Consider the following 13,703-nt stretch of genomic DNA (forward strand, 5'->3'; position numbering starts at 1 on the left):
CATGGCAAACAACACTGTGATTTAATTGATGATGTTGAGACAGTGGCTTTGTCTCAAATCGCACACTCATATACCTGTGCACTCGTGTTCTGATGAGCAAGCACAGTCAACTACTTGCAATAACATAGAAAATCAGTTAATTTGAGCTAGCAGCGACTGACATCTGAAGTGACAGTTAGCTAGCTAGCTATGTTATAGCAGAAAAACATATTTGTTATACAAATTTGTGGTGAAAATATGCTGGTATAATTTTATTTATGAAGTAAAAAGCGATGTTTAATGTTTAGCGATATGTATATTAAGGTTAAGAGAAAATGTGATATTCGCGGCTAACGTGACATCTCCAGTCAGTGACATTAGCTGGCTTATGTACTTTCATGCCCTATAGCTAATGCATTGTATTTTTAGCTATAGCTAACATTCCTTCATATTTGATTGCATGTTTAAAATTACAATTCTTCATAGCAGTCAGCTCTGAAAACGCGATGACTACGAGTGGAAAGTGTGCTCCAGAGCCTACTAGAATTTTCGGTCCTCCCAAGTACAACAGGAGAACTTCCGGTGAATCCGACACGGACGTTTTGTACTTGAGTTTGGGATGCACTTAATCACACAACTGTTCAACTTCCGCGCTCGATTTACACACTTACTAGTCCACAAGTCTGAAAAACTTGAGACACGGTCACTGTCACTGTCAAGGTGCACTTAAGAGACATGGTAAATGGTCGACATTTATATAGCGCCTTTATCCAAAGCGCTGTACAATTGACGCTTCTCATTCACCCATTCGTACACGCACTCACACACCAACGGCAATTGGCTGCCACGCAAGGTACCAACCAGCACGTCAGGAGCATTTTATGGGTTAGGCGTCTTGCTCAGGGACACTTCGACACACCCAGGGTGGGAATCGAACCGGCAACCCTCCGACTGCCAGACGACTGCTCTTACCACCTGAGCCAACGCCTGCCTTTTTGACATTAAACGTAGCCCCAGAAAAGGCCTACCTCCACGTCCTGCAGGCTGAAGTCGTTCTGGTCTTTGAAGTTGGCGGCCCCGGCGCTCAGCTCCATCAGCATCTTGGCGATCTCGGGCTTGATGGCGGCCGTCAGCCGGCCGGCCGCCTCCATGACGTGTTCCTGCACGTCCTTCAGTTGCATAGCTGCTTTGGAGTACTGCGAGTTCCTGAACACGGTGCTGAAGAGGTCGGTGAGGAAGGCGCTGGCCCTGCAGAACGCGTTCAGCGCGTCCAGGTACTTGGAGATGCCCTGCTGGATGTCCGCGATGGCGCTGCCGCCGGCCGGCGGGGCGTGGCCGCAGTTGCCGGGCGACCCGCCGCCGGCCCCCATGGAGGTTGGGGCGGAGCAGGAGGGGCCCAGGGGGGCGCTGAGGGTCCGGCCCAGCTCGGGCACGGGGTACTGCTGGTGCTGCTGCACTTTCTGCTTGGGCCCGCCAAGCAAAAAGCGCCGCTTGTAGTCCATTTTACTTTCCTGCGCACTGCAACAATACATAAGTATTGGACTGTCTGGGGAATGGCCTGCGTGCTGACCTACCTCTCGTTTAATCGACCGCCCGACCTCACAGTGACAAGACTCTCCCCAAACTCAGAGCTCTATAAGTCAGGTATACAGACAGCTAACGGGTATGATCTGTCTAAAAGGCATTTCTAAAGGTTTGACAGGGCGTGTCCACTTGCTGACTGGGTTTGAGTTCTCTAAGCAGCGCTGCTGCGGGTCCCATTTAACAGTCGAACTGAGGGTGTTCTCAGGCGCCGGGGCACTGATCTGCGCGCGGCTTTAGTGACGGGCGGCGGAGGGATACGCAGTTACAGTGAGTGTTCCAGCACCTGGGCAGCGCAGCCTCTGATTGGCTATCATTCTTAGTGGCTGGTAGCTTCAATCCGGGGGAAATCTCAAAGTGCACAAGTATTTTTCTTCAAACAGAGGAACGAAAATCCTCCTTTTGTATGGGTGTAAATATATCTATATGTAGGTACACTTCTAATAAAAATATCAATCTTCAAAAGCTTAAAGCTAAAACAAAGAAGTTTAGGAAAACGTGACACTGGTCAACAGCAGACATGACATTAATAAAAGAGGGGAAAAGGAGCAATTGCAGTGCCCTGGCACTTCCTTCAGCCTTCGGTGGTGCGTCTGTGTGTTCGGGGATGATGGATCCTATCCATGCAGTGCTCGCGTTGTGCGGAGTGTGGAACAGCCCTCAGAATCTGCCGGGACTTCGTTTTCGCTTGGGCTCCTCCTCCCTTCCCTATTGGCTGAGGTAGTTATGAGTGACACGGGGGAAACGTGCTGCTTCCAGACCGAGCTCCCCCCACGACTGTAGTCCGAAGCGACAGAGCGGAAATGAATCTGTAAGGCCTCTAGGTCATTTCCTGAAAAAGACAAAGGAAAACACAGTCAACCACAACACTATCCCTGGAAGGAATCACAAACGTATGAGTCCAGATTACACCGTCACAGACCCAGTTAACCCCCTAAAACAACACAAAATAAAAATAAACAGCTTCATGTAACATTGTGAACGATACAGCAACATGTAGAAAAATGTAGCACAATATATAAAAATCTGTGCAGCCAGTCAGTGTAATAACATTTGGGGAGGAAACTAAAATCTACCCAACGGACCATGTTAAATGGGAAGACCAAGCAAGTTTTCTTTATTGGAATTAGTAAATGAATGGAATAAAAAAAATGAACCTCTCTGTGTTATATTGTACACTATGACCATTCAACAATTCAAATAGGCCTATTAATCTCTAACTTGATTATCTACAATAGTAGCCCTGTATTCTGATATACACCCGAACAGTGAGTCAGTTAATTGACCATTTGAGATTTACTTCACAATGACTCTTTGTAAACAAAGGGCTTTAAATAAAATTCAGAGGCTGGAGACGTGTGCAAGAGAAAAGCGTAAGGCTTTAAGATATAAATACTCTTGTGAAATAGACCTTTCGATTTGCTCACATGGAAAATGTGACCTAGTGTGACAGAAAGCAAATGTCACAGCAAAAACGGCCAATCTGAAATCCCTTAGACTGGCACATGAAGCTGCAAAAAACAGGGCCTGTGAGTGTCTCATTGTGGAATAACAGTGACACTTTGTCAGAAGGGCAAACAAGCTGCAGCACTCATAATATGCCTATTCAGCTCTTCACAGTCAGGTTCCATCGGCAAACTGTTACATTTTCTTCCTCCGCGGCCTGACATCATTACGCATGTATACTTTCCAGTGACATCATCGTGTTCGCGGGACAACACACCGACGGCACCGGTGACTCTACACAGACGAGCTCAGCGTTACAAGCGTCACCGTTTCCAGTTCCACAGACTCTACACAGACGAGTAACAAGCCCAACCGTTTCCAGTTCCACAGACTCTACACAGACGAGTAACAAGCCCAACCGTTTCCAGTTCCACAGACTCTACACAGACGAGTAACAAGCCCAACCGTTTCCAGTTCCACAGACTCTACACAGACGAGTAACAAGCCCAACCGTTTCCAGTTCCACAGACTCTACACAGACGAGTAACAAGCCCAACCGTTTCCAGTTCCACAGACTCTACACAGACGAGTAACAAGCCCAACCGTTTCCAGTTCCACAGACGAGTAACAAGCGCCACCGTTTCCAGACCGGTCCTTGGACGCCACGCGCTGATGCTAACCGGCTAACCGGCCGCGCCCGCCACCGATTATCCACGCCAGTGTTCCGCTGACCTCTGCGTGTCACTTCCTCCCGCTAACAGAGCGGCCAGTGATAATGGAGGAATAACAGGGCTTTCTCTGCCGCCAGCAGGCCCCCGGCGCACAAAGGAAAAGTTCATAAGCCACTGCAGCTGGGAGAGAGATGTACAGTCATCAACATTTCCACGGACACAAAGAAGCGTTTAATGAAAAGGCCGGCCATAATAGCCATCATATAATAGGCACTTGGTGGCTGAAGTACGGTGCGTTATGCAGTGCAGGAGGGGCCATCTCTCCCCCTCAGGCACACTCGGGGAGAACACTGCAGACCTCTGTACGGCAGCAGGAGGCGGTCGCCTTTAAAAGCAGCGCTTTCAGGAGCAGGCCCATAGCCGCAGAGCAGGCCCCTGTGACTCCCAAATCCCCCGGATTACTCTGCTCTGTGTAAGCTGCCCCGCAGCGTCAGCCATTACAGAGAACAGGGCGGCTAGTAAACAGGAAGGCTAACACCGGCTGTCTTATTTTCATCTGAAGGTGTTAAGGGTGGAATCAGAAGACTTAAAAATAAAAATAAAGAATCTTCCAAATTAAGTTGTAACTACTGCCTTTATAGGCATGTTTCAGTTCATTGAATTTCCATTCATTTTGTGAATTGAGGAATTGGAAATGGAACTGTATCTGACCCCTGGTGTACTGTCATTCTGCTAGTCAAAAATAGATGCTCTGCTAGTCAAAAATAGAAGTACATTTTGTGGGGGTTTTTTTTCTTTTTCTATTGAAGCTGTCCATCTTACCAGAACTGAGCCACACCCACCAAAATTTCCGATCTGCTGCGATCTGGTCTGTGGAACTCGGCACTACCAAAACAAATCATCCTTCTGAGCAAACCAGAGACGGACATCTGTGAACTTTATATCAACATCAAGCAATTTTCAAACAATATATTGGCATGCACTGTAGTTGTAATCTGAAAAAAAGCAGAGGCAAAGATTCAGCAGATGAACAGATATACAACCAACCTCAACCCAATCTGGGATGATAACGGTTAACAAGCGTTTCCCCTTAAAATGTGTGTAATGGACGATCTGCACAGCACAGTCTATTCGTAAAGAAAGTGAAAACCCACAGGGGGTCTCATTCACTTGCGTGTGAAAGGCAACTGCTTGAAGTGACGTTTAGGCGGATCTTTTCTTTCTTAGGCCGATTGTAAACCGCTCATTGTCTCAAGACCGTGTCAATGGTCCATAAAGTGTGACTCTGTTGCCAGGACCTGGGGGCCTAAGGCAAACCGGGGGCATTGAGCAACACGGGGAGGGGTCACATGACCGCTCTCCTGCGGCCGGCCCCTCGTTGCAGTGGGAACCTTACTGGCGCTTCCACCCAAACAAACACATGCCACGGAAAGGTCCCTGGTCTGCCCTGGCCTGGGGCCAGCCCGGTTTTATGTCATTCTTCCTGTGCTGGTGTCTAGTGTTAGCTCAGCCTCTCTCCGTGCACCTCTCGATGGAATTGGACAGGAAGGAGTCCAGATCGCTTTCCGCCGAGCGTAGTTTCCGTCGCCGGTCGCAAAACACCTCGGCTAATGATGTCATTACTAATCACGGACACAATCAAAAGATAGGACTGTTACTCAACACCGATCTTTATCTGTGGGGGGGAAAGGGGGGGCATAAGCAGAAATATCCTAAATCAGGCCAAACAACTATATTTTACAATGTCAAATATCAGTGGGTGATTCCGGGAATAAATAATTAAGATAACATTTAGTTGATCAGTCTTTTCCATCCTGCACAGTGTACGGCAACAGAAAAACCCCAGAACCAATGACGGAGCCACAATTCCCCAGTGCCTGTCAGCATGACAACCCCCAGGAGAAGGGTGGAAAACACTTATAACGACAGGACGATTCTTTCTGATAGGGCCTTATGTTAGGAGAGGGGCCAATGAGGAACATCCCTGTCCCAATGAGGACAGCGGGGCCCCTCTGCTGACAGCTCCTTATCTGCCTGACGCCTTGCGGCCTGGGGCCACGGGTGACACAGCCAAAAGCCTGCACACTACACCCCTGTGCGGGCTCCATTTCAGCCTGTACGGCGAAACAGCTGTTCCCCGCGACTTTATTTAGCAGCCAGAGTCTGGAGCCCTGCATCTGCTGCCAGGAGAGCGCAAGGAATGCCTTTACGCGTAATGCGCTAACTTTGCTACGTACCAACAAATCCGCTTCGAAAACAGGTTATCAGCTTTGCTCGCTCACTGGGGACCGCTGCTCTGAGGCTACGTGAAACGCCACAGCGTTCACAACACACAGCGCTTCCTGGATACCAGACGCTGGTGACACACAGCGAGTTGTTACTATGGGCTGGGAGATTCAATAATTCACAACTCAATAATGAGAGGACGGGAACCGTTTGTCAGCATTCCTGTTAGTCATGTAGCACCGGCAGTAGTGGGCTCTCTTAAACAAAGGCAGAAAATCAGCTGTTGAGCCAAGTGGCAAAGCAAGTGGTGCTAACAACTGTGCTAGGAGGCCCTCTCTGCGTCTCCCGCTGTCCCCAGAGACCGTGGCCATAACCAATGGAGGAAAGAGCAACGCTCTGTGCAGCCATTTTCAGCTCTTGTATAATCCCGTTCTGTGTGACAACGACCGCCAAAGACAACACTTCGTTCAGTCGCTGTGCTGAAACCGCTTTGCGCTCTCACTGCTAGAAAAGCGCATCACTGAAAACACACTTTACAGTACACTGTCAAATGAACCCCTGATCTCCTTAATCACCACTGATCAGTAATGGGGGGGGGGGGGGGGGGGGGGGGGTACACCCACAATTCTATGGAGAAAATGAGTGTATCTTCACACCTCACGTAGTGCTGATCTTATCCACAACGTACATACTGCAGATAAAAAAAGATGTCAGAGAGCCAGCGAGTCTGTTTCTGAGGCTAATCTGGAAACCACCGGTTACAAGCAGGCAGTGTAAGAGCTGTCACCTGCACATCAAGTGCTGATTGTATCCTTTCCAGCCCTGGCCAGATAAGGCTTTTACACGTTTACACCATTAAGCTTGTGATAAATGCCTTTCTCAAAAGTAGTAGTCAAATGATCCTTTCAGCTTTGGAAACAGGCAAGTCAATCTCCGTCTACTGCTCCGTCCAAAGAGCTGAGGCACGGAGTCTACAAGCCCAAAGCAAACACAGCTCACATTCTGCTCGCAAGTGTTGCATTGTGAGAGTTATGTGTCGAGGTCACACTTCTCCTGACTTGCTGCTTCTGCTCTTATTTTTATCTTTGACAAACGCAACAAAAAAAAAAATATATATATATATATATATTATTTTGCCTAACTGCAGGCTGGGCTAGGTCATGGGGCTGTCAGGAACACAAAGCCCATATGTAGAAAGCAAAACCGCGTTTAAAATAAGGACAATGCTCAAATTCACAACACATCAAATTATAAATTAACATGGATTAATTTTGTGGCAAAATATGACATCTGGTAAGACAAGATTTATCCAGAAAACAAACCTTCTATATCTTTGAAGTTACAAGAGGTATTTGCTCCTACTCTACAACACTTTTCTGTCTGTTACATAAAAATTTGACTCAAGAGAAAAGTTACCATTTTCTTCTATCAAATGTGGAATTGCAAAGCAGCTTTCTTCTATCAGCAGAAAGGCAAAGGGCAAATGGAGAGGGAACTGCTGCTTCAATGCAGTCTACAATCAGCAGGGAAACCAGGGAGCACATGAGCTGGGCTCCACAGTGCTCCCATTCTAGGAGAATTAGCTCCTGAAAATCTCTGTGTGCTAACTGGAAGAATAACTCATGAGTACATCGAATAATTGGGATGAATTAGTGTGCTGCTACAATTTTCAACTTGTGCTCCTTGGAAGAAACGTTAGTGCCGGGTCCTGAGGAGGATATTTTGAAGCACATTTTCAACGTATTCATTCTTCTAAAACAGACAGAACCTGCGGTCATTACTCTTACTCCACCCAAGATCTCATTTCATGGATAATAAATTAGTTCAATTCTTTTGTAAAAATCTGTTATGTGGTTTGCAATAAATCCAAAGGGTTCCATTTTCGCAAGTGGACTACTGCTCAGTCAACATTTACCTAGTCTTAAATGGGTCCCTTGATTTTTACTGGAAAAACTGATTAGTAATAAAAAAAATGTAGGCCTACTTTCTTTATATTTAACTTAAAAGTACAAATATCCACGATAAAAGGTTCTCAACCTCTGGAAGAGAAGAATGATGTGTGCCAGGGTGCCCGCCACTCCTGCCTGGGATATCTGCAGTGTGGACACAGCACAGCTCTGACTGCGGGCATTCAGCTGGTTTCCCAGGAAACCTGGGAGTGAGCTGTACGGTGGTATGCATCCGTGGCGATGGAGACGATCAGACACACTCCACTTCCTCCTGCTCCAACACTGCAGTGCACCGTGCTTTCACACTGACAGGGTCTACACTAACCACAGCCTCCTGCAGGAAACCACACTTACACACTGACAGGGTCTACACTAACCACAGTCTCCTGCTCTAACACTGCAGAAGACCACACTTACACACTGACAGGGTCTACACTAACCACAGTCTCCTGCAGAACACCATACTTTCACACTGACAGGGTCTAAACTAACCACAGTCTCCTGCTCTAACACTGCAGAACACCACACTTACACACTGACAGGGTCTACACTAGCCACAGTCTCCTGCAGAACACCATACTTTCACACTGACAGGGTCTACACTAACCACAGTCTCCTGCTCTAACACTGCAGAAGACCACACTTACACACTGACAGGATCTACACTGACCACAGTCTCCTGCTCTAACACTGCAGAAGACCACACTTACACACTGACAGGGTCTACACTAACCATAGTCAGCTGCAGAACACCACACTTACACACTGACAGGGTTTACACTAACCACAGCCATCAGTCCTTTAAGTCCAGCTGTGAGCATTCACAAACCCGTTTGACAACATGGTTCTACTTAAAATGCCTCTGAAAAGCTATTTTCTAAATGTAACTTTAATTAAAATACTGTCCCTTCTCAGTATTTAAACAGCCACAAGCACAGTTAGGTTAGTTAATCTATTGTCTTGAACCTTGGACCATTACATCCATCCATTAACATTACAAAAACACACTCTGAACAATCACTACTTCCCTACATTTGTTTGTACAATATTTACTAAAGCAACCCAAAGGAAAATGTAAAATTTTGTGAAACAGGCTGCCTTTGCACTTCTAGCTTTATCTACCAAATAAATATCTTCTTTAGCAGATTGAGCTGAGAAAAATGCATTGAACTGGGTGCTTGCTTTGAGATCATTTTTAACATGTAGAAAATGTGTTCAGCTGTTTTCCTCTTCTAACAAATGTACTGCAGATGCAAAGATAACAGTTCTGGAGGAGTGAACTGTCTGCTCTCTACAGATTGCCTTTAACACCATCTGTGACTCCAACAACAAACAAGAAAATACCACCAAAAAGTCTGAAGTCCATAAGACAAAAAGAAACCATGTATGAATACATTGGTCTTCAATGTCTTCAGTAGATAAAAAAAAAAAAAAAAACAGGCCTGTATTTATGCACAGTCTAGTTCATGGCTATATGCAAGATGACCCAAATGGAGTAGGACATGTAAATCGGCTTGGAAGGATTCACCTATTTATGGCAAACTGGGTCAGAACACAAAGTTCAAGAAGGGCCATGAAAAATGTGCATGTTCACCACTCTCAGCCATGTTCAGCACCATCTTACAGAGACGACAGCACCAACCTACAGCAGAATGTCCTCAGAAACAACAGCCCTGCAGCAGATAAATAATTTGGGTGAGGGACCTCAAAATTTAAAACAACTGATAAAGAGCACAACCTCTCTTCCTCACCCTGGACAGATGTTGTTATAATTTGATATGCTCTGTTTCCTGAATTGAGAAGATGAGCAGGGAGAGAGCGAGATGGCCAGTGTGAAACGAACGCTTGGCATGTTCACACAGACGCAGCTTACCTCAGGGGCGTACTTCTCTCCCCATCTATTCTAAGGAAATCCTATAGATATCCTGTGGAAGGGGCCAGCACTGGGACTCCTGTCAACGGAGCAGCAGTGTCTCTCCCTGAACTGAGCTACGGCCTCAGGATCAGTCAGAGTAAATCATGAATTATAACCACGTGACATACCCCATCATTACAAATAACACAATAGAATTATGTGCAAATTCCCCATATTTGTTGAAAAAGGTTGAAATGGGTGGTTTATTCTCAGTTCCCTATTAAACACCCCATCTAAGTGATACGCATACTTTATATACCTGCAGTACACAACATAACTTCCAAAATTAGCCTCTCAGCTTTTCTTCCGTTGAAGTTGAAAAAGGGGGGGTTTCCAGATCTGCGGTTAGTTGAGCCTGTGAGAGTTCACTGGGTTATCTGATCAGCTGTATAACTACACGCATGAATAAGGGACAGCTCACACCAATTAGATCTTTGAGTTTCTGCAGTATCTGTCTCCCTCAGCTACACCAGGCCCCAAACTCTTATCTCAGGACCGTGCAGTACAGTATGAGAGCCACTTAGAGAGAGTTTCAGCCTGAGCAGGCATTACAATCAATCAACCTCTGCTATTTATCTTCTGTAACCACAAACAACTGCAATGACCAAAAGACAATCCAAACAATAACCAATTCATTAACTTTGAAAACAGAAAAGAGCGCTTAAAACAAAACTACTTGACCCAGCGTTTAAGGATGTATTCAAATGTTAAATGCGAGTCACAGCCAATAAACTAGCACCTTCACATTGCCCTCGTTTCGGAGCAGATATGAAAGGTAAGCATTAAGCTAAACGAAAATAAACAAAGACCGACCGATCTCCACAGCAGACATGAAAGTAAAACACAGATAGGTAGTAGCTTCGGCTACAGCAGGCTTGGGTTATATTGGAGAAAGAAATATTGATGTCGACTCGGATTTAGAAGAACAAGCAAAAGATACTACACGCAAAATACGAATCCCCATATAACTTCAGGAACCATTACAAAGCAAATAGCAACTGAATGGCAAGCGAGATATATGAAAGGAGCAGCTGAGTCCAATAAATTGTAACACCGAGGCCCATATCCCTCAGGAATATTCCAGCGGAATGCATTTATTTCCATAGCAACACAACTGTGACTGAGAAATCACCATGACTTGCTGAGATCACAGCATTTGGCTGAGAGTGAGAGGGGTATTATACACAAACTACATACTGAAATGCTGTGAACCCTTGTGATTTGCTGGAATTAGACTTATGGCATACTGATACCATTTGAGTTCCCCCTCCCATACGCATTCAGGTCCACACATTCAGCCTGTAGAAAAACTGCTGCCAAGAAATTATTGCAAATGCTTTTATCATATTAACTTGTGCTTTCAATTTTATAAGCTTACTGACTGCCCTAATATAATTTGGGCAAATGGACAGACAGATTTATGAAAATATGCTCTATGGTTCTGTAATACTATACATTTGTTTGAAAAATGGCAGAAGGAGACCATTAATGCAGATATCATTACTGGGTCAGACGCCCAGAAATTCCTTGACAGTAGACATCAGGAGCAGCAGGCTGACATTTTAATTTTATCCAATTTGCTTTTCTTGAGATTTTTTAAAATATATACTTGGAATTCGGCCACTAACGACACTGTAAGAATATGGGAAGTTATTTAAAGTGCACAACGGAACAAAGTTTCCTTATCTATATTAGGTAGTACTGCTTTCTGGCTTCAGAGACTTGCATTCCAGAAGGCATCCCTAACACTGACCAGGCCTAAAGTATCTGCTTCAACGCCAAAAGATCAGCAGATCTTGCATGCATTCCTCAGCTACTGTGGTTCGGTCTGTTCATCACTATGAATTCTTTACCTACCTGTTGATAAGCAGTTTCAAAACAATCATTTCTTAAGTATGAATTGTGAAGAGATATTCTGTGGCATTTACTGTATTACGTTTCCGAACTTACGTGATCCAAACAGGAAATACATTCCACATGATCTCATTCATGGCAGACAGAAATCCTTCCAGCAACGAAACTCCAGTTCCACAATACAGTAAGAGACTTCAGTAGCAAAACACCATTTATGGAAACCATAAGGGGTATATAACTGCTTTAAGTAATAGCATCACAGCATGTAATTAAGAGTGCCGTTCTTTTGTTGAGTTTCACGTGGCACGAATTACAGGCTTTCCAAGCTAAACTTTTTTTGCAGCCTTTTGCAATAACTGAAATGTTGGGGCTATTCCTCCTAGGAAACCATCAACTGAATCATATGTATGTGTAGCCCACTTAGCCTAAAAACCCAAACAGCCTAAAAACCAGAGTGGTAAAATAATTTGAAGTGAACTACATGACCCATTTGATTTTTTCGCTTCATCCAATGGTGCAACTTCTTTTTTGTGAACAATGCGCTTTACAAAGATTTAGCGAATGAGTTCAATAACACATTCAATTAATAAGTAATTAGCCGGGCAAGTGTACGCCGTGGTCGTGTGCAGATAGAAAGCTGTCAGGCTATGAGCTAGCGTCGGGCTCAAGTACCCCGTGTGAATCTATGAATGGTGGCTAGTTAGTTTCATTGATTCACATCACCGTTTGACGGTCTCACGTTTCTACTGCCACTGTTAGCTAACATGCTATTTACTGTGCGACGCTGCATGTCTTCCACTGCAGCGTTCCACGGTGTGTTGGTGGGAGCGAGGTTCAAATACAACAAGGTTTCTGAATGAGAGCAAAATACACATACCGTTACACTGCTAACATGCAGTTAAACCGGCAGCTGGTTCCACTAATTACCAGTGAGCTCAATAGTGGAAATATGCATCATGCTAGCTAGCAAGCTATGGCGCTAGACAATTTGATTTGCATTGAGAAAAAAACTAACGTTAGTCAACAAGCTCCTTAGCCATTGATTTTAAAATTACAGCACACTGTGAGGGAGAAACCAAGGCTATTTTCGCAATAGTGCTAGCTTGCTACGTAACTATCAATTGCAGGGGGGGAAATGTAGTTGTATCTCGACTAGCTATCTATGTAGCAAACAAGCTAAATACTATTAATACAGCTGATCACTGTTTTGCAGGAAGGTCCGTTGCAATCCCCACAAGCGCAAGTATTCCGGTTCCATGGAAACTGGGGAAGACAGTTTAACGAGTCCTAAATGTGGCCTTTAACTCTCCAAAAAAGAGCATTTAGCCCGCTGTAGCTGAGGCGACGCAACAGTTCGGCACCATAATGCATGTAGCAAGCTAAGCTGGCTACAACATGAGAAACTGCAATGTAAACGCCCATGGAAGGCACAAAAATAACACAGCAAGTTAGAGCTAACAATCTAGTTACAAAACAATCATAACCCATTCGTCTGGCTAGCTAGTTTCTTGAGTGAAATATAGATTTTGCTAAGCAGACGTTAAATTGTGGTTTATTAATAAATTCCATGGAAGCACCAAATGAAAGATCGCATGAATATTGGAACAACTGCAATCGGAAAAGACTAAGAGATACTAGCTAGCTACTAACGTTTTTTCGCAGTCCTTTCAACCGCTTAGCTACTATAGGTCGCCAGATAATTAACTTAGCAATAATCCAGAGCTAAGGGGCAAACGGCATATAGTTGTAGCTTGCTAGTAAGAGGCTGCTTGCTGCATACCGAGTGGAATGTACTGCACCACAACTAACGATAGCAACCCTGCTATATCAGCCAGTGACTCCCTGACAATCTTCTGCGACATACCAGTTTTCATGCCTTTACAACCAATACAAATGTCGCCCTATATTTCACCGGTTCAGATGAATAATGTTCTCCGTTGTGAGTAAATTTACATGTAAAAGTATTAATTTTAAAAAGCTTTAACTACCTTACACCTTTAAAATAGCTAGCCGTATCGCTTACCAGCAACATCCCACCGTCCTGACAGCGGCAAATCCCTGTCTGTGTACACCGGAAGTGAC

The 13,703-nt window shown here is 44.9% G+C and overlaps 1 protein-coding gene across 2 annotated transcripts in view; it reads right to left on the reverse strand.

Annotated features, from left to right (window-relative positions):
- The window catches only part of LOC133111765 (granule associated Rac and RHOG effector protein 1-like), a 31,444-nt gene extending 17,741 nt beyond the window's left edge, over nt 1–13,703 (reverse strand). Inside the window, exons 1-2 of one of the 2 annotated variants that reach the window (XM_061222342.1) lie at nt 13,645–13,703; nt 1,008–2,392 (exon numbers count right to left, since the gene is read on the reverse strand). In XM_061222342.1, coding sequence (XP_061078326.1) covers nt 1,008–1,511 — 504 coding nt within the window. In that variant the 5' untranslated portion in view covers nt 1,512–2,392; nt 13,645–13,703. Of the gene's footprint in view, nt 1–1,007; nt 2,393–11,717; nt 11,868–13,644 lie in introns of those variants that run through there. The other variant, XM_061222343.1, reaches the window with a different exon arrangement.

The sequence above is a fragment of the Conger conger genome, chromosome 15, assembly GCF_963514075.1.
Source record: "Conger conger chromosome 15, fConCon1.1, whole genome shotgun sequence".
In the NCBI taxonomy this organism is placed as follows: Eukaryota; Metazoa; Chordata; class Actinopteri; order Anguilliformes; family Congridae; genus Conger; species Conger conger.